The 27,945-nt window shown below is 38.0% G+C and overlaps 1 protein-coding gene across 1 annotated transcript in view; it reads right to left on the bottom strand.

The window, feature by feature from the left end:
- Positions 1 to 27,945, bottom strand: part of Bet1 (blocked early in transport 1) — a 272,114-nt gene that overhangs the window by 85,257 nt on the left and 158,912 nt on the right. Inside the window, exons 3-4 of the mRNA XM_067138955.2 lie at positions 21,218 to 21,327; positions 2,190 to 2,246 (exon numbers count right to left, since the gene is read on the bottom strand). Of these exons, the coding sequence (XP_066995056.1) occupies positions 2,190 to 2,246; positions 21,218 to 21,327 (167 nt within the window). The remainder of the gene's footprint in view (positions 1 to 2,189; positions 2,247 to 21,217; positions 21,328 to 27,945) is intronic.

Below are 27,945 nucleotides of genomic sequence, written 5' to 3'. Positions count from 1 at the left end.
AGGCTATCTTTGGTCATTTATAATATACACAGGGAAAGGCACCATACGTGAAACAACACATACATCTATAGACATGATACTGTATAGGCTTTTGGGCTTATGCCGTGTCAAGAAAATAAGGTGAAATTCTTCACGTTTACAACAGAATTTCACCTTATTTTCTTGACACGGCATAAGTCCAAATGCCTATACAGTATCGTGTCTATAAGTACGGGCCGTGAAAGCATCAATGGCAACACATACATCAATAGACACAACACACACTTATGCTATTGTTTTATCGCTTGTGGAACCACTTCTCGTCAAATGATGCATGTAAGAACTTTACATTTCAACAGAAAGGACGTCCCGAAAGATATAACAAAAAGAAACTAAAGAAGGGGGCACTTATAGCTCGGCATTTCGACCAGGTTTCTGCCCTAAAGTGGCCTGATAAGAAAGATGTCACAATGCGTTCCACATTCCATGCAACAGAAACCTTCACAAACAAAACGAACCATGGTCAGGCGCCTGTTTCTGTTGCATACTATAATGATCACATAGGTGGAGTCGATCTGAAAGATCAGCTACTTCTTGTCTATCTTTTAGAGAGGAAAAAAGATGACCAAGTGTTTCATCAAGTTATTCAGGAGGTTAATGAATGCTGCAATTCTAAACGCAACAATCATTTGCCAGAGAAATTCACCAGAATATGGAATAAATCATTTGAAATTTAGAGTCGATATCATTCAGGCACAGCTTGTGGAACATTCAGGTTCATTTGAAAAAACGGTGCCTGGACGTCATTCTTTGGACAAAAATGTGCCCCTTCTCACTGAAAGGCATTTCTCTGAGAAAATTACAGCTGAGAGAAAGAGTAGGCCAACCAAACGCTACAAGCAGAAAATTCAGAGCGAGAGAGAGAGTTTGGTGTCCAGCCTGCGAAGCAGGTCTATGCGTTGAGGGATGTTTGAAGAAGTTCCATACTAAACTCAACTATTAAGGTTAAGATAGCATGATATTTTCTAAAAGAATAGTGTTTTCTTAACATGCATGTGAAAGTATGATTGAAATCCATAAAATAGTACGAAAGTTATGTTGCTTTGAACAAAGCCTTGCAAGAATCTGAAAAAATTTAAACATCGTGCTTAGAACTTTTCCCGCAGCACGGACACAACTGGGCATTTAAAGCCACCGTGCTGAGGGTTTAACGGTAGGAAGGATCAAAATATTATGATAGAATTGGAATTCAAGTGGACAACTTGGACCAAATATTTTTTCATAGTGCCCAACTGCTAATGAACAAGTATGTTAAGATCACAAGAAATAGTGACAGACAGGCATAAGTAGCTGGTGATGTAAGTTTAGCGGAAGTTAGCTCTTAAGTATTTAAGGTCAGTGACACCTTCAAAGGATATCGTTGTTTGGTTTGTCTGCTCTTTCCCTCAGCTGGTGGAATTCTGTCAGGGAAATGCCTTTCAAGGAGATGGGATACATTTTTGCCCGAAGAATGATGTCCAGGCACCTTTCTTTCAAATGACCCTGAAGACATGTCTTTAAATCGAGTACCATAAGTACAGTATTTAAAATAAGAAAATGTAAGACAATGGTAAAACTAGCTGTGAAACGAGTGCCTGATGAGGAACTGACAACATGTAATACATGAAAAAGAAAGATTTATAGACATATTTATGGGTTTGTGGCAGAGGATAGATGCAGGAGGATAAGCACAAACAATGAACGCTAAGCCCTATATAAAGATATGGATATATTAATTGATACCAAGAGAAGAAGACTACAGTGGCTGAGACAGATACTAAGGATGGTGGAAGGTAGTTAGATGACAAAACTGAAGGAAGGAGAAGGGGACTTGAAACAGCTGAAAATGAAGAGATAGCGAAGAGCAGCAATAAAGAGATTGGGATGGGTGGGTAACTATCTTAAAGGTCAAGGCTTTCAAAAGGCCAAAGAGAGTAGGAGGGAGGGAGAGACGTAGGGAGGAGGTATTACATAAGACAATAATTAAGTACTCAGTCTGAAACTGGGCAGTCAGGAATTGAACCTAGACCAAGTGGATAGGAAGTTTGTAGGCTAAGCCCTAGCTCATGGCATATCAAAGTATGAAACACAATCTAAAACTACAGCATTCTAGGAGTATAATGATATTTTAAGTCATATATCAAGACATTTCACTTTCTTGCAAACCTTACCATAGCTTGTAAAAGTTGTCCATGGATCTTGACTTCAGAACCAATATCTATGGACAGCTGAAAGAAAAAAAAAAAAGACATATTACCACATTAGCCTTAGTTAAAAGTGAATATAAATACTTTAATGATACATATGGTACATTCACCAATAGGAAAACTCACAATACAATGATATTTTGGAAGTGCTGGTCCTTATGGACCTATTCCTTACAAGGTAGACCTACGTTTATTATAAAAGACCTGGCCATTCTGCCAGAAACTGTGTCTGTGCTAGTAACTCCCTTCTCAACCACCGAGCACTAGCATTCAGCCTGCTTGAAGCAACTAGACTGCAGTTGCAACTTACCATGGTTAGTAGCATTATTTAATGACAAAATGTTGATTGCCATGGTTTACTGTGGTGTTCCACTGTGTAATAACACTATGGGAAGAGAGAAACCAAGTGTCTTTCTATGAAATTTCCATTTTATGGTTTTCTAGGAGAGAAGTGGCTGAAGGCATTTTCCCGCCTAGGTAAGTGCTGGCGCCTATTTGCTTCATACTTTCATTAAGCATGCCCACTGGTCCTCCTATATGAATATAATTATGACCTAATTGTTGAACGTTTATGAAATTATAGAATTCTTATACAGGAAGCTATATGCCCATCCATCCGCTTTAGGTGAAGGCAGGAAACTGTGGCACAGCTACTCTGTCATCTGCAGTGCACATTTTATCACTGAAAATTGTAAAATTGGAATCACAAAAGTATATCTGAATTTAGGAAGTGTACCGTCAGCGCTTCCTAACTACCTTAAATACAAAGCAGTGAAATGCGAGCAACCAATGAGGCAGTCAAAACAAAGCCATGAACATTCTACTTGTGATGAAAGAAAATAGAAAACAAAAGTGTAGCGGAAATATTACTACTAGTGTGTGGAACGACAGTGACGCAATGGATCAGAATGATGTAGCTAGCAAAATTGTGTAAAACAGACAGTAGTGTCCAGACTGGTTATCTGACTCCTGCAGTTCAGAAGTGTAAAGAGGTCAGTAACTTAAACGTGCAAATCACAGACTCGGTCATAAATCATGAAAAGTTCCAAGAACACGAATAAAAACAAATTAGAAACTGCTTCCGAAAGTAATGACTTGAAGGCGATTTGCCTGCAAGAACAGCTACGTGCCTTCGGGAAAGTTAAGCACAAGTGGAGTATAATAGCTGTCAAATACTGTGTTTTCAAATCTCCGTCTGCGTATCAGTTTGTCCATAATATGCCTCTGTTCACATTTCCCAATAAATTAACCCTAAAAGTCTATGCTGGCATCTGTTCAAGAAAATATTACTGTATCTCAGAGACTATCAGAACAGCAAAACTCAGTTGGAGCCTTTGGTTCTCTTATCATTGAAAATCACTACAGCTTATATATTTCATGATGTAGGCCTATTGTACTTACAGATGTTAGCGTCAAAATGTTCCTTTCTTATGTTGATTGGGCAGACATTAGAGAAAACACCTCTAAATTTGCACTATGTGCAGGAATGGAGAAATAATACCCTACAATTTTAAGCAGTTCAAAATTTAAATTACCTGAAATTAACTTTAAAAACTTCTAAATAAACACAATACAATATTACAGACATTTGTCTTTTTGGCCCGGATGTTGTTCTTACTCTAAAAAAAAATCACGATTTGTCCATGAACACTGACATATGGCAACCCACCACGTGACACATAGCCGAATACTAGCGCAGCAAGCTGGGGCAAGTGACAGAACATCTAGGCAGACACGACAATGCATTGTCCAGCAAGGGGGTGAACAGCTCTTTTATAATAAACTAGCAAGATACCCGTGCTTCGCTACAGTATTATAATGAAATTTATAATTGAATGCTTAACGTTTTATATATAATCCGCCGAAATTTGCGATCTAACTTGTTTTCTGTGAGAATCCGCCAAAATTCGTGATCTGACTCGTTTTCTGAGAGATTACGGCAAAGTTCCTAACATTTTTCAATCTTTCTTTCCAGCAATCGATTTCGTACATTCCGGGCTAGGTCCAGGTATTCCACCCGGCCAGTTGAGTCCCTAAATCTTTGCCATCTTTTCCTATAAGCATTTTAATATGGATCAAATCCTTGAAAAGATCCGGCGTGGTGTCGTCTTGGCGATAATGAACCCGCGGCCAGACTTGTTTTGCAGAGTGTGACAAGAAAGACACCCCATTTTCTGAAGATGAAAGGAATTTGGGATTGGAATTATATCGTAAGTAGATCAATGTATTTATATATATTTACTTTTATGAGAAAAACAAGCGTTCACAGGAATTGCGTTCTTGTCTCCGTTTTACAGGTCTAATTGCCGACAGGGTTATGGATACCGATATGACAGTGGAACTGGATGGCACATTGGATATGTCAGATGATGACTTTGATTTCGAGGAAGACAATATTGAAATACCGTTATTTGACCTCGTCTCCGAAAATGTTGCTCCTAACCCTGCATCCACAACAACGGCTGAACGATGCCTAATCCCAATAACTTATAAGAAGAAGGTCATCGTATATTGGCGAAACAAAGGTGGGAAACAGAGGAGCTTCGCATCAGTGAAACACAGGTTTTGTAAATTAAAGTTCCAGCAAGAGCTTTACAGGTGGGAGCAACAACTGGAAAACGGTGGCACAATGGGAGAAAAAAATTAATTTGTTACGAAGAAGACTTATCAAAAGTTCAAAGAAAGTAGACAACGAAACAAAATTGTTCACGATATAAATATTAAAAAATGGGCCTTAAAGTACGCTCGTCTAGTTAACTACGACACGTTTCGAGCATCTCATTCCTGGGTAATGAGTTTTAAAAAGAAATTCAAAATTGGATCAAGAAAAATTTGCAAATTCATATCTAAAAAGTACCAATTTGAACAAGAAGATACTAATTGTAACGCAACACTGTTTGTTGAAGAAGTGTCGCAATTAATAGAAAGTCACGGCCCAGAGTGCATGTTTAATACTGATCAGTCCGGTTTTCATGAAGAGTTCCATATTGGCAGGACCCATAATGAACGAGGAGAAAAAATCGTATTAGAGGAAGCAGAATCTATGAATTCACTAACTCATAGCTACACAATACAGCCAATAATTTCGGCAGATGGACAACTGCCAAAGTTGCTCGTGGTGTTCAAAGAAAAAAAATGGCAAATTTGGTCCTAATGTAGAAAAAAAAAACTATTTACCGCACCAAATGTGTACACTTTGCCTTCAAAGTCTGGAAAACTGACCAAAGAACTTGTACAGAAATGGTTACGGGATGTTTATTGTGAGCTAGTACCAGAGTACAGTGTTTTATTTCTCGATTTCTGGACCGGACAGAAAGAAGAAAATATTTTAAATGCTAAAATTGGGAGTAAGAAAATCATTAATGTTCAAACAATTCCGAAAAGAGCCACTGGACTTATCCAGTCGTTAGATGTTTTGGGCTTATGCATTTGGAAGCAATTTATACGTATTTTGTACGATTTAATTTTGTTTAACTCATTAGACATCAAGGTACATTTAAGGAACAACATTTTAAAAGTGCAATCTTTGACACACAACCAGTTCTCCTCTCCACGTTTTTGTAGCATGTGGCAGTACAGTTGGTAAAAATGTGAGCTATGTTAACAAGAAACCTTCACAATTTATTAATCCAGTCGATTATTGTTTCAAAGAAGAGCCTTCCTATAATCAATGTAATACTTGTGAAAGCAACAGCGCTGTAAGATGTGCAAGGTGCACACAGTATCTGTGCCTTGTACACTTTTTTGTAAACAATCACTATTGCACTAATTACAACGAGTAACAAGAACTCGGGCGTGAATTCTTAAAATATTATTGGCATTGTTGTTCAAACATCGTCCATTGTACACTTGTTTCATGTGCTGTTTTCATATTTACGTTTTGTACATCTAATCGGGAAGTTAAGGGGAACGCGCTAACTATACGCTGCCTGGCTGCTGGCGCAGCTCGACACGGCCCGGTTGGCTCACGTCCGCTGCTTTGCTCCTCCCTACCTCTCCGCCAAACCCCGATACTTCGGCGGCACTTCTAATTTTACGACTATTTATTTGTTCTATTTTGGCGTTTAAACTTGTGCTGGGGACATGCAGTTTTCACCTTAGCATTCTACTACCTCCCATGAATATTCCTACCAAATTTCAACCGAATCCGAGTGAAACACGTGTATGTGTTCCCTCGTTAGCAGTAGTATGATATGGTATTTTTCTTCTTTTTCTACCACCTTTCCCACACCTGTGCGGTCGTCGCGGGTGCGAACTGTATTGCACATGTGGATTTGGCCCTGTTTTACGACCAGATTCCCTTCCTTACACCAACCCTATATGGAGGTATGTAATCACTACTGTGTGTTCCTGTGGTGGTTGGTAGTGTAGTGTGTTGTCCGAATATGAAGAGGAAAGTGTTGGGACAAACACAAACACCTAGTACCCGGGCCAAAAGAACAAATCAGAGGCGATTAAAATCTCCCACCCGGCCGGGAATTGAACCCGGGTACCTCCGAATCCAAGGCCTGAACGCTGACCATTCAGCCAACGAGTCGGTAGTTTGAAATGTTCATTGCAAATTAAATGTAACAGAAGACAGGTATGCTACGAAACAAGATGTGTACTTATTAAAAATGTGACATAATTCCATAGACTTTATACATTTCTACAAGCGATATTTGAAAACCACATTAGAAAAATACAGTACAAGCATAAATAACAATGTCGATTGCTACACCCAGTGTCGAAATGTGTAATCTGAGTTCCAGATTACCAGGTTAAAATGTTATTTCATTATTATATGGCATAATTCATTTATGTCAACCATTAAGATGTGTAATTTTAATGGGTGTTATATCATGCTATACTGTATACAAAAGAAATAGTAAATATTGCACGTTCAAATTTGCTCCGCTTATATACGGACAACTCACTCTAGTGAGTGTGCCCAGCACACACTGGTGACGTCATCGGGGAACCGATTCCTCGCATACGACATTGAGTGCAACCTCGGAGTCGTAGCAACCGATTCTCGCGATTCCAGGCGTCATTCGCGCACATCACTATTATTTATCATTTTAATTAATTTTAATTATTTTATTGTTGGGACTAATTTCCTCAGTCTAGTTTAGATTAACTGACTATTGATCTTTCTAAATTATTTTAGATTGATTTTATTATTCTATATCAGTGAATTAAGTTAACAAATTTAATGATCATCACCACCACCACCACAATAATACAGGCCTCTATCACCTTTTCTTAATTTTATCAGCCTAGGAAAATAATCCTATATTGTCATCGCATCCTAGCAATGTCATAATTCAAATTACATGTCGTTATGTAATTGCACATCCTTATATTACATTTAAAATAATTTAAATTCTTTCTTTTAATGTCTTATTTCGATGTTTTAACATTATTTCAATAATTGTTTCAGTGGCTTTTTCTTTACTTTCACTAGATTGTAGAACTATGTTCAATTTCAGTAACTTTAAATCTCAAAATTAATTATCACTGAAAAAAAAAAAAGTCTATTCCTCATTAGAATGCACACAAATTCTCTTCTCTTCCAGAAATTCCTAACTTCAACCAGATCTGATCTCTTCCACCATGTGATTACATGCAAAGTTCAGAAATTTCACACATGAATACAGATCAAAATGCAACAATAATATGGGAATATCAGCACTTAAAGGTTTTTCTCTAGTGGCTTCATGTCGCACCGACACAGATACGTCTTATGGCGATGATGGGATAGAAAAGGCCTAGGAGTTCGAAGGAAGCAGCCGTGGCCTTAATTAAGGTACAGCCCCAGCATTTGCCTGGTGTGAAAATGGGAAACCACGGAACACTTAAATGTTATACAGGCACACACATACATGCAAATATATGTATTAATGGAGTATTTACATGGTTCTAATTTTTGTGATTTTTATTTATCATAATTATTATGCCAACATAGCAATTTCGAAGAAAACAGTTCCTTTCACGTATCCATTATTTATTTCGACAACATTTCGTAAAGAAGGAATCAATCAATCAATCACCACTGATCTGCATTTAGGGCCAGTCGCCCAGGTGGCAGATTCCCTATGTATTAGAGATATTGCTTATTTTGAACTAGTCTTTAAATCTCTAGTATCACGACATGGGGATGTATTTTCGAAGAAATCAATCTCTTATCATTCATTACACAGGAATAAATACCTTAAATTATTTTAAATAGTTGTTGAGCAACCTACTGAATGATTATTAAATTTAAATACACCAACATGTGCTCCTAATGTCACCACTTGCTTCAATAACATTTTCAATTCAGCATTTTGGCCCCTAATTCTCAAATTGACCCTTCCATTCTGTCTATTATGGGAATAGAGCAGCTTGACATTTATAATAAGTCATTACTATCAAATTTATTATCTCAACAACTTTATTTACGTACAAGGTTTCTGATATCCTGCATAAAACTATCAGTTTTATTATCAGATCCTCTATTATTCCCTAAATATCTCTGAGATTAATAGACGACTGATATAATTTATTCATACAAATATTTATAATTGGTGAATCTCAATTATTGCAGAACTGCAATCTAGTGGAGTCAGACTATTTAATTATTTCATTATTTGTAGAATAAATTAGTTATTACATTATGATTTTTAAAATGTCAATATAATCTGAATTGTTGTTGTGGATGGCCTCTACACACATTCCTTCAACTAAAATAGTGCTACACAAATACACTCTAAACTACCATTCATCCAGTAAAGAGCAAGAGGAAAAGAATACTATTCTACCTCAAAATTAATAGAAATATTACATCTACAGAGAAGATCGGTCTACTATCGAACGGAAATGGAAGAATATGATACATTAGTGCACTTATTGATATGAAATGTAGTATGGATTTTAGTGCCGGGATATCCCAGGACGGGTTCGGCTCGCCAGGTGCAGGTCTTTCTATTTGACTTCCGTAGGCGACCTGCGCATCGTGATGAGGATGAAATTATGATGAAGACAACACATACACCCAGCCCCCGTGCCATTGGAATTAACCAATTAAGGTTAAAATCCCCGACCTGGCCGGGAATCAAACCCGGGACCCTCTGAACCGAAGGCCAGTACGCTGACCGTTCAGCCAACGAGTCTTGATAGCAGATGGGAGTTGATTTTCTCTCGGTCCTTCCTGGGAAGAGTTGGTCACCTCATAGTTCCACATTCATGGCTGGTCTGGTTCATCGTTGAATCTGGTCGATCCACTTCATGATTAAGGCTGTGTATCTATTTAATGTTTCTTCATTGTAGTAATTTCCCTCGTCCTAAGGTCCAGTTGTCAAACAAATGTTCCTTTGGCTCAGAACATTGTATTCCCACATTGATATTGGTAATATTGCACTGAGTTCACAGGCCCAATCACGTTCACAGCTGAAACTGCCAATTCATTTTAAAATATGCACACGCACATAACTAGACTAAACCACGTTAATTAGTGTAGATTGAATAACATGTAACTTATCTCTGCCAAATCTTGAGTAGTTGTATAAATTATTATGGCACACTCTTAAAGTAAATTAGAATATCTCCAATCTAACACAGGTTATTGTAGTAGAGTGCCTTTCAGAGTTAAAGTTCCTCGTAGAAGTATTACGAACATGTTAGCATCGTGACAGTAGAATATTCTAAATGTTTCTGTCTTGGAATGATTCTCATGGTAAGCTCGTATATTCAAGAGTACAATTCATATATAATTAAGTCATTCAGGAAGAAGAAAAGAGGGATAATTTTGACTGTACATACCTGTTACCACCTGCAGTCCAGGTAGGTGTGTATGTTAATTTATATCTTTATTGGTTGGTAAAATATGATCAAATTTTATTGGTTCAATGCTGTTTACATACAATGTTTCTGGAATTTATGTTCGGCTTTGTTACGAAAGTTCCTGAGTAAATCATTTGCTGGCTCGCGGTGAGTTGGGGAGAAAAAAAGAAAGAAGAAAAAAAATAAACTAGCCTGGAGTGGACTTCCTCGCCTGGTCATGCATATGTTCAAGGTCCTCACTTGCATGGCTCTCTGATACAAAAGAATAAATATTTGAAAAAGGGTAAATTATGTGAGAAATCTCGTTTTCTCTTCACATTAATAACGTATCATTTATACAGGTACAATACATATTTGCTTGTGTGTATTATTAGAGCGTGGTTTCACTTCAGTCCAAAGAATAATAACAAATTTCAAGGAGTCCCACATACTGTTAGAATAAACCACAGAAATCTGGCAATAATGTTGAAGGAGCGATTTTTGACCTATTTCTTAGGGAGAATGACTAGTTATTGTTCATGCTGGAATGAAAAGGTACTTTATACCTTGTATGTTTTTACTTCATTTTCCTGTTATTCAGAACTGAAACTGATTGGCACGATATTACACTGGGTTCTAAAGTGGTTCTTGACTTCACCTTCTCCACTGTTAAGCGGTCTCCTGGTCATTCCAAAGACCTGTAGGTAGCCTATTCACTTTAGGCCAAAGATTAACTTTGCAGAGGTACTTCACTTGAAACTTCTCCAGTGTACATACATGTAATATTATTGTATATTGGTTTCGGCAAATTACTTGTAAACTTAGGCCTGTTTATTAGGTTTATTCTGTATTTGACAATCTCTACCTGACTGCTGGCTGTCGGAAGGGGAACACATAATTTCAAAGAATACATTTTTAGAACAAGTAACTCCACGCTAAAACTCAGAATTCTTGCAGGTGCTGATTTAATATTTAAAACAAACTTGAAAGAAATCAGGACCACTGTGCAGCTATTAGTAGCAAAAAATTTCAGATGTATGTGGAAAGACGATTAAGAAATATAGGATCCTGTGTCATGATAGATGGATAATGCAGCATAACATTGTAAGCTTGTGGAGCATCAACCGACAACAAAATGGAGGAAAGATCAACTAGTGGTGATGATACTAGAAAGACTATTTTCTTCTACTGAAGGATATTTAATGGTGTTACAGAATTTAATTTTAATTTATAGTCATGGATCAGACTGTGCCTCTTATAAGGGCTTCTGATAAGTTCACCTGCATACACCCCAGCATCAGTGGGTAGGACCTGACACATTCCACTCTGATGAGTCTGGTGTCAGACCTAAGACGAAACGCTGGTTAATAAAGCAAACGCCCGAAAACCCTTACATCTGATATGTTTTTTGACATTGCTGGCATGCTCTATAGGTGAAAAATATCTAATTCCCTCCATGGGAATTTAGAATTTTCCATTCGGAATTGCTAGGCGGGCAATAATTCCATTGTGGAGATTTATCTCCCGTATGCAGTTATCAGATTGTGCCTTTTATAAGGGCTTCTGATAAGTTCACCTGCATACACCCCAGCGTCAGTGGGTAGGGTCTGACACATCCCACTCTGATGAGTCTGGTGTCAGACCTAAGATGAAACGCTGGTTAATAGAGCAAACACCTGAAAACCCTTACATCTGATATGTTCTTGACATTGTTGACATGCTCTGTTGGTGAAAAATATCTAATTCCCTCCATGCGAATTTAGAATTTTCCATTCGGAATTGCTAGGCGGGCAATAATTCCACTGTGGAGATTTATCTCCCGTATGCAGTTATCAGACTGTGCCTCTTATAAGGGCTTCTGATAAGTTCACCTGCATACACCCCAGCATCAGTGGGTAGGGTCTCACACATCCCACTCTGATGAGTCTGGTGTCAGACCTAAGACAAAACGCTGGTTAATAGAGCAAAAGCCTGAAAACCCTTACATCTGATATGTTTTTTGACATTGTTGACATGCTTTCTTGCTGAGAAATATCTAATTCCCTCCATGGGAATTTAGAATTTTCCATTCGAAATTGCTAGGCGGGCAATAATTCCATTGTGGAGATTTATCTCCCCTATGCAGTTATCAGACTGTGCCTCTTATAAGGGCTTCTGATAAGTTCACCTGCATACACCCCAGCATCAATGGGTAGGGTCTGACACATTCCACTCTGATGAGTCTGGTGTCAGACCTAAGACAAAACACTGGTTAATAGAGCAAACGCCTGAAAACCCTTACATCTGATATGTTTTTTGACATTGTTGACATACTCTCTTGCTGAAAAATATCTAATTCCCTCCATGGGAATTTAGAATTTTCCATTCGGAATTGCTAGGCGGGCAATAATTCCATTGTGGAGATTTATCTCCCATATGCATTTATCAGACTGTGCCTCTTATAAGGGCTTCCGATAAGTTCACCTGCATACACCCCAGCGTCAGTGGGTAGGACCTGACACATTCCACTCTGATGAGTCTGGTGTCAGACCTAAGACGAAACGCTGGTTAATAAAGCAAACGCCCGAAAACCCTTACATCTGATATGTTTTTTGACATTGCTGGCATGCTCTATAGGTGAAAAATATCTAATTCCCTCCATGGGAATTTAGAATTTTCCATTCGGAATTGCTAGGCGGGCAATAATTCCATTGTGGAGATTTATCTCCCGTATGCAGTTATCAGATTGTGCCTTTTATAAGGGCTTCTGATAAGTTCACCTACATACACCCCAGCGTCAGTGGGTAGGGTCTGACACATCCCACTCTGATGAGTCTGGTGTCAGACCTAAGACGAAACGCTGGTTAATAGAGCAAACACCTGAAAACCCTTACATCTGATATGTTCTTGACATTGTTGACATGCTCTGTTGGTGAAAAATATCTAATTCCCTCCATGCGAATTTAGAATTTTCCATTCGGAATTGCTAGGCGGGCAATAATTCCATTGTGGAGATTTATCTCCCGTATGCAGTTATCAGACTGTGCCTCTTATAAGGGCTTCTGATAAGTTCACCTGCATACACCCCAGCATCAGTAGGTAGGGTCTCACACATCCCACTCTGATGAGTCTGGTGTCAGACCTAAGAAAAAACGCTGGTTAATAGAGCAAAAGCCTGAAAACCCTTACATCTGATATGTTTTTTGACATTGTTGACATGCTCTCTTGCTGAAAAATATCTAATTCCCTCCATGGGAATTTAGAATTTTCCATTCGGAATTGCTAGGCGGGCAATAATTCCATTGTGGAGATTTATCTCCCGTATGCATTTATCAGACTGTGCCTCTTATAAGGGTTTCTGATAAGTTCACCTGCATACACCCCAGCGTCAGTGGGTAGGGTCTGACACATCCCACTCTGATGAGTCTGGTGTCAGACTTAAGACAAAACACTGGTTAATAGAGCAAACGCCTGAAAACCCTTACATCTGATATGTCTTTTGACATTGTTGACATGCTCTGTTGGTGAAAAATATCTAATTCCCTCCATGGGAATTTAGAATATTCCATTCGGAATTGCTAGGCGGACAATAATTCCATTGTGGAGATTTATCTCCCGTATGCATTTATCGGACTGTGCCTCTCATAAGGGCTTCTGATAATTTCCCCTGCATACACCCTAGCATCAGTGGGTAGGGTCTGACACATCCAACTCTGATGAGTCTGGTGTCAGACCTAAGACGAAACGCTGGTTAATAGAGCAAAAGCCTGAAAACCCTTACATCTGATATGTTTTTTGACATTGTTGACATGCTCTCTTGCTGAAAAATATCTAATTCCCTCCATGGGAATTTAGAATTTTCCATTCGGAATTGCTAGGCGGGCAATAATTCCATTGTGGAGATTTATCTCCCGTATGCATTTATCAGACTGTGCCTCTTATAAGGGCTTCTGATAAGTTCACCTGCATACACCCCAGCGTCAGTGGGTAGGGTCTGACACATCCTACTCTGATGAGTCTGGTGTCAGACCTAAGACGAAACGCTGGTTAATAGTGCAAACGCCTGAAAACCCCTACATCTGATATGTTTTTTTTTACATTTTTGGCATGCTCTATAGGTGAAACATATCTAATTCCCTCCATGGGAATTTAGAATTTTCCATTCGGATTGCTAGGCGGGCAATAATTCCATTGTGGAGATTTATCTCCTGTATGCAGTTATCAGACTGTGCCTCTTATAAGGCTTCTGATAAGTTCACCTTCATAAACCCCAGCGTCAGTGGGTAAGGTCTGACACATCCCACTCTGATGAGTCTGGTGTCAGACCTAAGATGAAACGCTGGTTAATAGAGCAAACGCCTGAAAACCCTTACATCTGATATGTTTTTTGACATTGTTAACATGCTCTACTGGTGAAAAAAATTTCTAATTCCCTCCATGGGAATTTAAATTTTCCATTCTAAGTTGTATGTTCCGAGCTGTCAGTGGAGAAATGGCGTGGGAGGACATCAGTATACGAATAAGTTTGAATGGTGTCTTTAAAAGTAGGAAAGATCACAATATGAAGATAAAGTTGGAATTCAAGAGGACAAATTGGGGCAAATATTCGTTTATAGGAAGGGGAGTTAGGGATTAGTATAACTTACCAAGGGAGATGTTCAATAAATTTCCAATTTCTTTGCAATCATTTAAAAAATGGTAGGAAAACAACAGATAGGGAATCTGCCACCTGGGTGACTGCCCTAAATGCAGATCAATAGTGATTGAGTTTTAATACCTGATAATTTAATCCCTTACAGTGATCCATACTTCTATTATATACCCATCAAGCCACTGTTGATCCAATTACTCCTATATTTCAATTCAGAATAAGTAATCCAGTTCCTGTATGAAGTGAGGCCATTAAAAACTATGCATTTTGAGTGATACAAGATACTGTCAATAAGGATCATATCTGGTGTGTAAAGTGGCCACTACTGGTCAATTCTAGGGTTGACATGCTATTAAAGCTAGTAAGAATACCTGCAAGATTGGTGTTTGAATTTTCATCCATGAAAATGAATTGTTCTCTGAAATGCAGGTGATACAGTTCTACAACAGGTCAAAGGATAAGCTAAAACTGAGGAGCCTTGATGCAGCCCTGAATGACAAGGAGAGTCATACAACTTTGACTGATATAAACTTTATGCTCACTGAGTTAGCTTTGGTATTTGAAAATTTATTTCAATTTATAGCCAGTTCAAGGGACTACTTTACTGAAATAACTAGCTGTTATACCTGTTGTAGACAGGACAATCATAATCATGAATGATTATGTTTTTTCAACCTCTCAACTTGCTCCTTAGATTCTGAGGCACACGTGGACATGCGACTGTCAGTGGCTTTAGGCATAAAATCTCAAAGATAATTTAATAAAACCACCTATTCAATACTTTCCACGTTTAATGTGGTTTGAATCTGCATGAATTTATGTAGACTTATCAGGTACATGTTTCGCCCCTTATTTGGTCATCTTCAGTCTATAGACAACCTTTAGGTCAAGGTTTGGGACCTTTTTAACCATATATAGTATAATATATGAACATTAATAATCTCTTAACACTAATATGACAGGATAATAATTTTTTTAAATGTGAACAAAACATAACTGTGAGTAACATAAATTAAGGGTGTTCTAACACAATTAAAACTTGTCGGTCCTATTCTACTATCTAAATTAAAAATATGTCCGAAACTAAAATGGATCTTCTTCCTCTAACATAAGTCTTGGGTAAAGAGGATATTCGTACCAGGGTTCATTTGACCCACCTACATCATTTCATGTTCTTGACGTAACTAATGTCGGAAATGAAATGGCGTATGGCTTTTAGTGCAGGGAGTGTCCGAGGACAAGTTCGGCTCGCCAGATGCAGGTCTTTGGAATTGACGCCGTAGGCGACCTGCGCGCCGTGATGAGGATGAAATGATGATGAAGACGACACATACGCCCAGCCCCCGTGTTAGCTAAATTAACCAATTATGGTTAAAATTCCCGACCCTGCCGGGAATCGAATCCGGGACCCCTGTGACCAAAGGCCAGCACGCTAACCATTTAGCCATGGAGCCGGACACTAATGTCGGAATGTGTTGTCAACTACAAGTGGAGATTTAGAACTGATTGTTATATGTAGGCTGGTCAAGATTGTTGTGAATGAAAATATAAATTTAAATTAACGGTGTTTTTACACAGTTAAAACTTTTCAGTCCCATTCTATTTAACTTAAAAATATGTCCAAAACTAAAATGGATCTTCTTCCTCTAACATAAGTCTTGGGAAAAGAGGATATTGATACGGGGACTTATTTGACCCACATATATCATTTTCATGTTCTTGACGTAACTAATGTTGAAATGTGTTGTCAAATACAAGTGGCGATTTAAAACCAATTGTTTTATATATAGACTGGTCAAGATCGTTGTTGTGAATGAAACTGTAAGCATCTTGACTTCGGGTCTTATGTAACGACAAGGAATTGTAAAGAGTACAATCTTAGGCTGTTTCTTAGTTTTAGGCTGCTGCTTAATTGAGAAGGAACATCCTAGACACTTAATACAGTCTTGTATGAATATCATTCCCATTGATGTGTTGCTTGACCTTTGGGAGGGATCTTAAGATTATCTGTAATGAAGTAAAAAAAGAAATTTTAATTGCCAATTTAGAGCACACATTGTGACAAAACGTATTAAACTAACACCTGATAACTGTAAAATGACTTACTTGTTCAATTCATACTAGGTGGACCTGTCTGTCCCGGCAGTGCCTGTCTTACTAACATTTCTACTCCTGGTGTTATATCGGTGCGGTAATGGAGGGGCAGGGCATCGAGGGAGAGTAGGGGTAGGCTGGTCTATGGGCGTATGTGCTATTGCTGGAGGGGAGTTTCTAGAAGCAGTATGGGCGGGCTTAACATTTGGCATGGAGGATGCCATTTGAGTGTGGAGATTTAAATGAATGAGGGATTTTGTTCTGATTTGAATTCATGATATTAATTAATTTAGGTGTTAATTCGTAAAAAGGATTTTTAATTTCACTGACATCGTTAAGATTTTTATTTTTATTATAGGCCTGGACCAAAAAGATGTGTAGATTTTCCAGTTCGTTCATTAATTTCCCTTTACCTATGCTTCTATGATGGTAACATATTTCTCTATGGATGTAAAGTGATGACTCGTTTCTCTCATATGTTGGCTCATCACTGAGTACTTGTTGTATTTTTGAGTGTCATAATGTTCCAAATATCTTGTGTGAAAGCTCTGTCCAGTTTGACCTATATAAGAAAAATCACATTGTGTACATGTTAGTTTATATATGTCAGACCTTGAATAATGATTGCTATTGTAATTGACTTTGTTGCGGTTAAAAAATATGTTTTGATTGGTGTTAACTGTCCTGAAGGCTATATTAATATTGTGCTTCTTTAAAGTATTTGCGATCTGATGGACGGCTGGGTTATTATTGTAATGTCAGTGGCTTTTAATAATCTTGACCATACTTGCCGGTATTTGATCCGTATTGACTTGATCACAACAAATATGTAGGTGGTGATCTGCCTAGTCAATACTAAATATTAATTATTTATATTTATTTACATAAGTGTAGTACATGTTTCGAGAATCTATATACATTCCCTTCATCAGCTAGTCGAATTAAAATTAAAATTCCTGTACACAAAAAGACCATTAAGAAATCCAAAACTATTGCCAATACAATTTGACATTTTAAAAATCAAAGAGTGGATGCATGGAATTAAATTCCCTATTTGTTATGTAGGTGGCTTGTCGTGAAGTTGGCTACTTTGCTAGCTATTGGCTCTTTGCACTTTCATTTCAGTTCATTTTTTTTATTATTGCTGCTCTTGATTTGATCTCTTCTTTCTTGTATAAAAATCAAGACTACAGACAGGTGCACAAAGCTTCAACTTCCACATGACCAACACTGGAATTTTCCTTATTTTTTGCTTTGTTAGTACGAGGTACATAACAAAGAAGTCTGTATATAATATTCTAAATGTTTTATCTTTAGCAACTTTCCTGTAAACCAACCGTAAAAGTGTTATACAGAGTTTTGTGCTTAACCCATTAACGCCTAGCGTTACCATATGGTAACACATGTAATACATTATTAAAGCTGTTACTGTACTTTCAACAGTTGTGCTGGAGGATTGGTACCACTGCTTATCGCTCTATAAGGGAACCGCGCTTACGACAATGTAGCGCTCATTGACGTGTTTGTTACAATAATAACATACAGACAGTTCAAAAATTGCTATCGCTGAATGTGCAGCAAAAATGGACATCCGCTTGGAGTAAGTGCATTTTTATAAACTTATAATTATTACATGGATTATTTTTTGATGTTATACTTATTTGTATAGTGTAATATACATTCTATGACCATAACAAATGATTTTACTCAAAACATGTGGAAGTTATGGCTTCCGAATTTCAAGTTTACCATATGGTAACGCTAGGCGTTTATACTCAGTAAAAGGTATATTTTGCTTTAGTGTTTTAGGAGCGGGTTTTCACTTGCTGAAGCACTGGACATCATTTACAATGATGATATTGACTGTGATGTGTTTATTGAACCACCAATACCAAATATAGACACAGATGAGGATTCTGGAAATGAGGATGAAGGTGGATTAGCTGACAACCTGACGTCTCGTCAATTACTGGCTAACGCTGAAATAAAGTTATCCAACGAAGAAAGAATAGGTGTGGACGAAAACGAGTACAGCCCATCGGTACAGCCACCCACACTCGGGGCAGCTTCACGTGAAATTATATCTACCCCAATATCTGAAAATGTTATCAAATGGGTCGCTGAGAGGGAAACATCCGACACGCGATGGGAGAAAGGAGCTGATTTTGACATTGAAAACCCTACTGCATTCCCCCTTCCAGATTATTCAAGATATGAACACTTGTCAGTAATTGAAATTTTTGAATTGTTTATAGACGAAGAATTCATAGAACATTTAGTGGAGGAAACCAGACGCTATGCATTATTTTTGAATTATCTGGACCCAAAGATAACAGCAGAAGAAATACGCTGCTTTATTGCCATTCTATATGTTAGTGGCTACAATAACATGCCTTCTAAAAGGCACTTCTGGGATTCGAATGATGACTTGAAGAACCTGGCAGTTTCTCGGTCAATGAGAAAAGACCGATTTCTTCAAATCTGTAGGTTTCTGCACTTTGCAGACAACTCTAGAATTTACTCTAATGATTAAAAGGGCTGGAAAATAAGGCCTATAATGGAAAAGTTAAAGAAGAGATGTATTGATAATTTCATACCCGAGGAACATCTATCATTTGATGAATGTATGGTGAAATATTTGGCCGCCATGGGTGCAAACAATTCATTCGTGGTAAGCCCATTAGATTTGGATACAAGATCTGAAGCCTGAACACCAAGGACGGATATTTAGTGAATTTTGAGTTGTACCAGGGTAAAGGACTAAAATCTAATGCTGACTATGACAAGTTATTTGGTAGGGCTGCAAGTCCCCTACTTGTTCTGCTTGAGGAAGTTCCAGATGAGAAAAGAGAACTAAGCTACACCTTCTTCATGGACAACTTATTTTCTAGTGCACGACTTTTCTCATTTCTCAAGTATTGTGGCTATTCTGCCATTGGTACTGTTCGAGAAAATCGAATTCCTAAAGGATGTCCTCTGGAAAACAAGCAAATATTTTCCAAAAAAGATCGTGGGACTTATGAGACAGCATTAGAGAAGAATGATGGACTGCTTTATGTCCGGTGGATGGATAACTCCGTGGTAACAATGATCTCTTCTTCATGTGGTGCACAAGAAGTCGGTCAAGTAAAGAGATACTCACAGCAGCAGAAGCGAACTGTAATGATTCCAAGGCCAAGGCTGGTCGCCAAATACAACACCTTTATGGGAGGCACTGACCAGATGGATCAGAATGTTGGCTGCTATCGCACTGGGATACGAGGCAAAAAATGGTACTGGCCTTTGTTCACATGGATGCTAGATGTGGCTGTTCAAAACAGCTGGATTTTATACAATAAAGGGAAAACACAAAAAATTTCTCAGCTGGATTTCAAAAGGGAAATAGCTACAATCTATCTCCAGAGATACCAGAATGTACCAAAAGGAGCTGGAAGACCAGCAGTTTCACGGACCTCTCTTAGCGGCCGCATATCAGATTCTGTAAGACTTGATAAAACTGACCACCTTGTCCAGCACACAGAAGGAAAGAAGAGGAAAAGGTGCGCTAATCAAAACTGTAAATCCAGTGTGAGGACAATGTGCTTGAAGTGTGGAGTGGGACTGTGCATCGACTGTTTTGTTCCTTTTCATACTGGCTAGACCGTGTGGTTTTACAAACACAGAAAGAAGTGATGTGTGTAATATATCAAATGTGAAGTTCTAATTGTTATTGAATTTTAGTAGTATTACATTTAATAATAATCATAATGTAGAATAGTAGCCTGCTGATGATTCAGAGTGTAAATTTTTAATCAAAGTGATACCCAATATAAGTAGGTAGTAGAAGCGCCTAGCGTTGCCATATGGTAACGGCAAATATTTTCAAAACTGAGTGATGAATAACATTAAAAATTTCTTTTTCAGTGTGTTTGTGTTACTTAGAGTCAAAATAATGTAAAAAAACAAATAAAAATTTAGAAAAAAATAATTCAGGCGTTAATGGGTTAAGGCCCCCCTCTGAAGCTTCCTGCAAATTAATTGTTTTGAACTAATTATAGCTAAGATCCTACTTGCCCTTATTTTATACTTAATGTAAAGTTTCATGAAAATCCACCAATCCATTCTCCCACATAGACTATTATTTGTCCCATGTGGTGTAAAAACCTAGTATCAGGTTAATATTAAAAAAGTAAAGACAGAAAGATGATTATATATATATATATAAAACAGTGCCATACAAGAGATCACTGACAAGATTTACATGGGAGATGCTAGACTCTTTTTAATAGCTGTAGCAGTTAACAGAGTTCCAGCAAGATGTCATATAGGCCTAAGTACTTAACATCACATGGCAGCTACTACTTTTAATACTTAACAATATGCATTCTGATATGAGCAGTTCAAATATTACCCACAAATGACAAAAATCTTTCAACAATAACCTAACAAAAAAAAAAAAAAAAAAAAAAAAAAAAAAAAAAAAAAACTATACATGCTGGCTCCTTACCGATTTAAGAACATTTATTTTTTCCTTCAGTTCATCTGTCATTTTCTCATTCTCTTCTTCCAACTCATTCCCAGCACTGTACAGGTTTGGCTGATGTCCATAATATTGTGCTGAGAAACAAACAAGAACGTCTGTCAGTACAATGATTTACATAGTCCCTACACCAAAATAAGATTAGAATGAAAGAAAGAAAGAATAATGAGAAAGTGATTTTGATAAACTGACACAAAAGCACAAGGGAGGAAGGTCATTATTTCAGACTGTTGATCTGAACACTAGAAAATGACTAACATTATGCCTGAATATTCTAAGGAACAAAACAGAACCCACTACGAGTCAGAAAAGTAAAATTATAGTGTACATTAGTTCTATAAAGGACAATACAAACAGTCATCAGCCTATTCAAATAGAAGAAATGAGAAAGAATACTGAATGCTGGTGGGTTTCTGTATGGATTAACTATTACTTACACATGCAATATATAAAAGATAAAAGGAAATGATTAAAACACACTACAAACTTGTTTATTAAAATCTGATGGGAATGTGCTTGTTTTAGATTAGATCTAGACTAAATTTTGGATAGCGCAGAATTACTATGTATAAACCAAACCCCATGGTACAACAGCCCCGAAGGGCCTTTGGCCTAGCAAGCGACCGCTGCTCAGCATGAAGGCCTGCAGATTATGATGACTGTGTTTGTGGTCACTATGACAAATCCTCTCGGCCGTTATTCTTAGCTTTTTTAAACTGGGAGAATTACTATGTATATTGTATATTAAATATGTAATGTACATGAAAAATAAAGTAAATATGACATATTAAACAATAAAAGACAGTCAGACTGAGTAGCTCAGACAAAAGAGTGCTGGACTTCTGAGCCCAACTTGGCAGGTTCCATCCTGGCTCAGTCCGGTGGTATCTAAGGTAAGGTAAGGGTGTATTCTGCCCGAAGGCAGGTCCGAACTTGCGCAGAGGTATGCCTGAGCCGGAGTTTACGTGCGGTAGGGTGGCCAGTTCCTTTCTGCTCCTCCATTCCCTTACCCCCCACTAACAGCGCATGGCAACCCATCCAAATCTTGACCACGCCCAATGTTGCTTAACTTCTGAGATCTCACAGGATCCGGTGTTTCAACATGGCTATGACCGTTGGCTAGGTGGTATCTAAAGGTGCTTAAATATGTCAGCCTCTTGCCAAAAGATTTACTGGCACATAAAAAAACTCCTGCGGCACAAAATTCTGGCCATTATTCTTGACTTTCTAGACTGGGAGAATTACTATGTACTGTACCTGTCCAAATTAGTCCTATTTTCAAGGAAAGGAATAAAATTTAATTAGGGAGTACTCGTACTGGTATTATGATTTACATTCAATACAGCGAGGGGATCAGCTGTAGTAGTCCTCCCTCACCAAGAAACAGAGCGAGCAAGCTGTACGAGTTGACAAAAGAGAGGTTTTGTTCTTCCAATTATCACCAGCGAGTGCCAGCCAAGGCTGAATACGACGTGGCATTGCCCAGGGAGAAGCGAGGATCGGCATAACTTCCTAAGTGAAATAAAATTTTGTGAAACTCTCTGCCGATGTTATGATGAACCAATGACTATTCGGGCATAATTATAAGCCAACAGGCAGTGTTACTGGATCATGTAAATTCCTTAGATTGTTGCAGGTAAAGTGCGAAAGTATTGGTAATAAAATCGCAAAATTCAAAAACTTAGTTGCTGCGAGTGACCCTGATATAATTGTGGGAACAGAAAGTTGGTTATCGGATAATACACTGAGCGGCACAAAAAAAGCAACACCCAATAAATAATGTGTAATTATTGTGTAATTATCTATTTAATCAAAGTGAAGCACTTCAACCAGTTTCTTAAGACAGGGTATATTATTGGCGTTGCGTTGTGAGCAAAACAATTAATTGTTGATTGTTTATTGCACTAGCCTCAACTGTTTATTCCCATGATGCAACCTGGAAAACACATCGCTGGATGTGAGCCAGTAATATTTTCCCGCTCTTGTAGCACATATTGTTGTGCCTTTAATTGTTCCCCTTTCAATCACACATGTTTGTAGGATCCTTCTGTGATTGTCTTAATCAGCTTTCTGGAGTAAATATGCCGTTAAGCCCTGAACAAGCTGCAAAAGTGGTTGCTTTGCTAGAAGATGGTCGTAGCATGCATTACATTGCAGAAGTGTTGAGGACTACACCTTCCACAATTTCCAGAACCGTACGAAGGTACAGGGAAATTGGAGGCTTTGCAAGGAGACCAGGATTAGGCCTGAGAAGAGCAACATCGCAGAGACATGACCGCTTCTTACAAATTCAAGTTCTCCGCAACCGTCACACCACCGCCATGGAAGCATGAAATGGATTCCACCACGTTCGAGGGGTCATTGTTAGTGAGAGAACTGTTTGAAGAAGACTGAAAGAAACCAATCTTAAGTCCAAAAGACCTGCTACAGGTCCGGAACTCACCAGAGAGCATCACACAGCTTGGCTACGTTTCGCAAGGGAACATCTTGACTGGACAGTACAACAACGGTATCAAGTGTTGTTCACCGATGAGCTGTAATTTGACATCCGAACACCTCATGGAAGAGAGAGCATCTGGAGAAGGCCAGGGTAAAGGTATTCCCCTTGCACATTCTCATTCAGGATGCCTTTTCGGAGTGGTTCTGTGATGGTGTGGGCAGGAATAATACAGCTGCAAGGACAGATTTGGTCTTCATGGAGAATGGGAGCCTTACCGCACATCGATATGCGAAGGAAATCCTTCTGGAGCATGTTGTGCCTTTTGCTCTATTTATTGGTGATGATTTTACACTAATGCACAACAATGCACGCCCACATGTTGCAAGAATTGTGCAAGAGTTCTTGGATGAAACAGGGATTCGTGCTATGGCTTGGCCTGCTCGAAGCCCTGATTTGAATCCTACTGAGCACGTTTGGGACCAGCTGGGGAGAAGAGCCCGTCAGCACTATCCAGAAACCTGACAGGACTTACGGAACGCCCTCCTGGAAGAATGAGAGATGATTCCTCAACAGGACATTACCACATTTAATCAGGAGCATGCCTGAAAGGCTGAATGCCCTCATTGGTGCATGAGGTGGCAATACACCCTTTTGAAGATGCGAACAGAGGTCCCCAAGATGTCTCTGAGATCTGTGAAGTGTATAACATCAAAACAGAAGTGCATTACTTTTATAAGCTTACTCAATATTTCCTTGAAATGTGCATCTCTGGCTTAATTTGTTCAATTTGTTTATAATCATCTTTTCTTTTCAGTGTTGGACATTTAGATGGGACCGTACCACAATATTCTATCATAAGATAGTGGATTAGAGTCATAAAAGTGTCATAAATTTAAATTTCAGTTTCGAAATGAACGAAAATTGAAGTGTTGCGTTTTTCATGCCGTTCAGTTTATGTATAATTCAGAAATATTCAGGTAAAAATCTAACATTTAAACGGGATAGCTTGCTTGTTGTTTTAAGGGGCCTAACATCGAAGGTCATCGGCCCTAGACGGGATAGAGGGTCAAAAGGAGGAGGAATTTTCATTTGTGTTAGGTCAGAGCTAAGTAGTGCGTTAAAATGGGTTCAGATGAATGCGAAATAATTGGGGTGGAGGTAAATAATGCACCCAATAAACAAAATATAGTCATTATTCGAGCTAATCGCCCGCCAAAATGAAGTTTAAACACAATCACCTGTCTTTCAGAATTGACATATGCAAATATAAGCTACGGGAAAAGAACTAAAATTGCAGGGGATCTAAACCTACCATCAGTAAACTGGGCTGAGTCAACTATGGGGAGCCTAACGCAGGAAGTAGTAAACTTATTAGTGTGAAAAATTAGCTTTTCCCACGTCGTTACAAAGAACACACGTAAACAAGCACTTTTAGATATTTTTCTAGTCAGACTGGATGACAAAGTTATATCTTGTGACGTAATTCAGGGGATTAGTGACCACAGTGCAGTGGTACTCAATTTCTCTTGAGAAACTTGTAACATGAGGCATGTGGGAATTTCTAAGACTATTTGGTGCTATGCGAGGGGAGACTCCATAGGTTTTCAAAACTATTTGAGGTTGTGCTATATTAATTGGTTAAAGAAGACCAAGGGGATGGGCGACATGTGGGAGAATTTCATAACCATTTTAAATACTGGACTGAATAAATTCATCCCCAAAAAGATAATTTGGGAAAATTCAGATCCGCCGTACTACACCGCGACTATTAGGAAGCTCAAACATAAGACTAGGAGAGCGTTCAACACAAGAAATAATAATGATGTGTGCAAAACGGAGTACAGAAGTTTGGTGAAGCTTTCACTAGCAGAAAAGAAAGTGACTGAAGAGAAATATCTTGACAATATCCTAAATGAAAATCGAAATCGAAATTTAAATATACAAAGATTCAAGGGAGAGAACAAGTCAATTCCTTCTCTTTGTATGGGAGGAGATTTATTGGCAATAACAGATGTAGATAAAGCAGAAACATTAAATAAGCACTACAGAACGGTTTTTAATCTGGCGGCACAGTTATTCAGGGACAATTTTCCAAAAAACTAATTATGATTTCCAAATTAAAGCTTCATTATTGTGTAAAGGCCTTTCTAAACTGAGGAAAAAGAAATATTGTGGGCCAGATTCTCTTTCCGGAGAGGCACTTAAACCTGGAGGTGAAGCGATCCTACCATATTTAGTAAGAACCTTTAATATATCACTGAACAATACGAAGGTTCCAGAAGATTGGAAATCGGCCATCGCAGTTCCTATTCACAAAGGGGCTGACAAGAGCAACTTGAATAACCACAGACCAGTAAGTTTAACATCAATTGTATGCAAACAAATGGACCAATTAATAGTAGATTATTGGAGGTAAAAACGGGACTCTTAACCTCGACAATGGGTCAAGGATTGATGCAGTAGTAATTGATTTTGCTAAGGCATTTTATCTTTTGCCACATGACATCCTCGTTAACAAGTTAGCGCATAAGGACATAGACATCAGAATTGTGAAATGGATACGAGAACTCCTCAATAGAAGAACTCAGAGGGTGCGCATGGGAGAAACGCTATCTTCTCCAATAAACGTTATGTCTGGTGTGGCTCAGGGTAATTAAAAGACTAAATTGACAATTGACCTTTTCAATACAATATATCAAGTAATGATATTACATAAGACTTGGGACTAGTTTCAGCCACTTAGTGCCCATCTTCAGCCAAATAAAAATGAAACAGATTATGTGATAACTAAAACATATGTATAACAGACAAAGAATAATTATAACATTAAAGTACATATAATAACAAAATTTATGATTGTGATCTCCTTGTCGTGATATGCCTTAAAGTTCACTTAGGACCACAGGCAAAGAAGTAAATGTGGAAATGATAGCCAGAATTAGGAATGAATAAACATACAGAAAAGGAAAGAAATTATAAAGGAGAAAAGTTATTTTGTCTGATGTAAAACAAGCACTGACTTTCTGGAAGAAGCAGGCAGGCCATGTAACAAAGAAGTGGGTAGGGAACAAGCACTGACTTGTTGTAGGAAGCAGGCAATGTAAACAAAGGAGTAGATAGGAAGAGGAAAGGGAGGGGAGGGGAAGTGGTGTCTAAAGTGGGACTGAAGGATGTGGAAAGAAAGACTGCTGCTGAGAGGGCAATTTAAAGAGATTATAAAAGAAAGAATTCTTTTTATCTGAGACATGATTACTAAAGATAGGAATTAAAAGGTTAAATAAAATGTTTAATTTTTCTGAAATTTCATTTAGATTGAAGTTAGGATCGAAAAACTGTTCCAGATGGATAAAACAATTTTCCATAATACTGAGCAGGGGGCCTTTTTGTATAACTTTTGAGAATTTTCATGTCTTGGTTGACATTAGTGAACTTATGGTTAGTATCACCCATGTGCTGTCCCATGGCCGAAAATCTGTTATAACATGCTCTAAGTATCTTGTATGGGAGCTCCTACCTGTTTGACAAACATAAGATGTGTTACAATTATTACAAATGAGTCTATAAACACCTGACTTGCTATGATTATTAATAGAATTGATATTGTATAAAATATCTGTGTTTCTGTTACAAGTTTTGAAGGCTATTTTGATATCTTGCTGGTGATTTGGTAGATTTACAGTATTTATTATTAAACGTATAAGTAGATAAAAAATTGTTGTGAGTTTTTTCTTTTGTTAAGGTGGTTGAAGGTTGGTGTTTATGTTTATTAATGATTTTCTCTATAAAGGAGCTGTTGTAGCCATTAAATTTAGCTATACTGTGAATGGTGTTTAATTCATTTTTAGTTCTTTTTTAGACAGCGGGTTGCTAAAAGTGTGGTGTACCATACTATGGTATGCTGCACATTTATAGGCATGTGGGTGTATGGAATCTTGATGGATTGTGTCAGCGGTTTGTGTTGGTTTTCTAAAAATCTTATAGCTCAATGAACCAGGTTGTCTGATGATCGTTAGATCTAAATAATTGAGTTTGTTATCGTTCTCTGATTCTAGTGTAAACTTGATATGTGGGTCAATGTGATTAAGGTTGGATAGAGTGGTGATGGCGTCCATTGCACTTTTGTTCATGATCACAATGTGCCATCCACACATCTTTTCCAAAAAATAGATTACTAAAGATGTTATTATTAATTTTGTTGTGTTCTAAAGGATCCAGATAGATTTCAGCTAGCATGCCTGATGCTGGCGATCCCATA

Source organism: Anabrus simplex, chromosome 2 (assembly GCF_040414725.1).
Source record: "Anabrus simplex isolate iqAnaSimp1 chromosome 2, ASM4041472v1, whole genome shotgun sequence".
NCBI classification, from domain to species: Eukaryota; Metazoa; Arthropoda; class Insecta; order Orthoptera; family Tettigoniidae; genus Anabrus; species Anabrus simplex.
The sequence above is the reverse complement of the archived record's forward strand: the minus strand, read 5'-3'. Positions and strand labels throughout refer to the sequence as shown.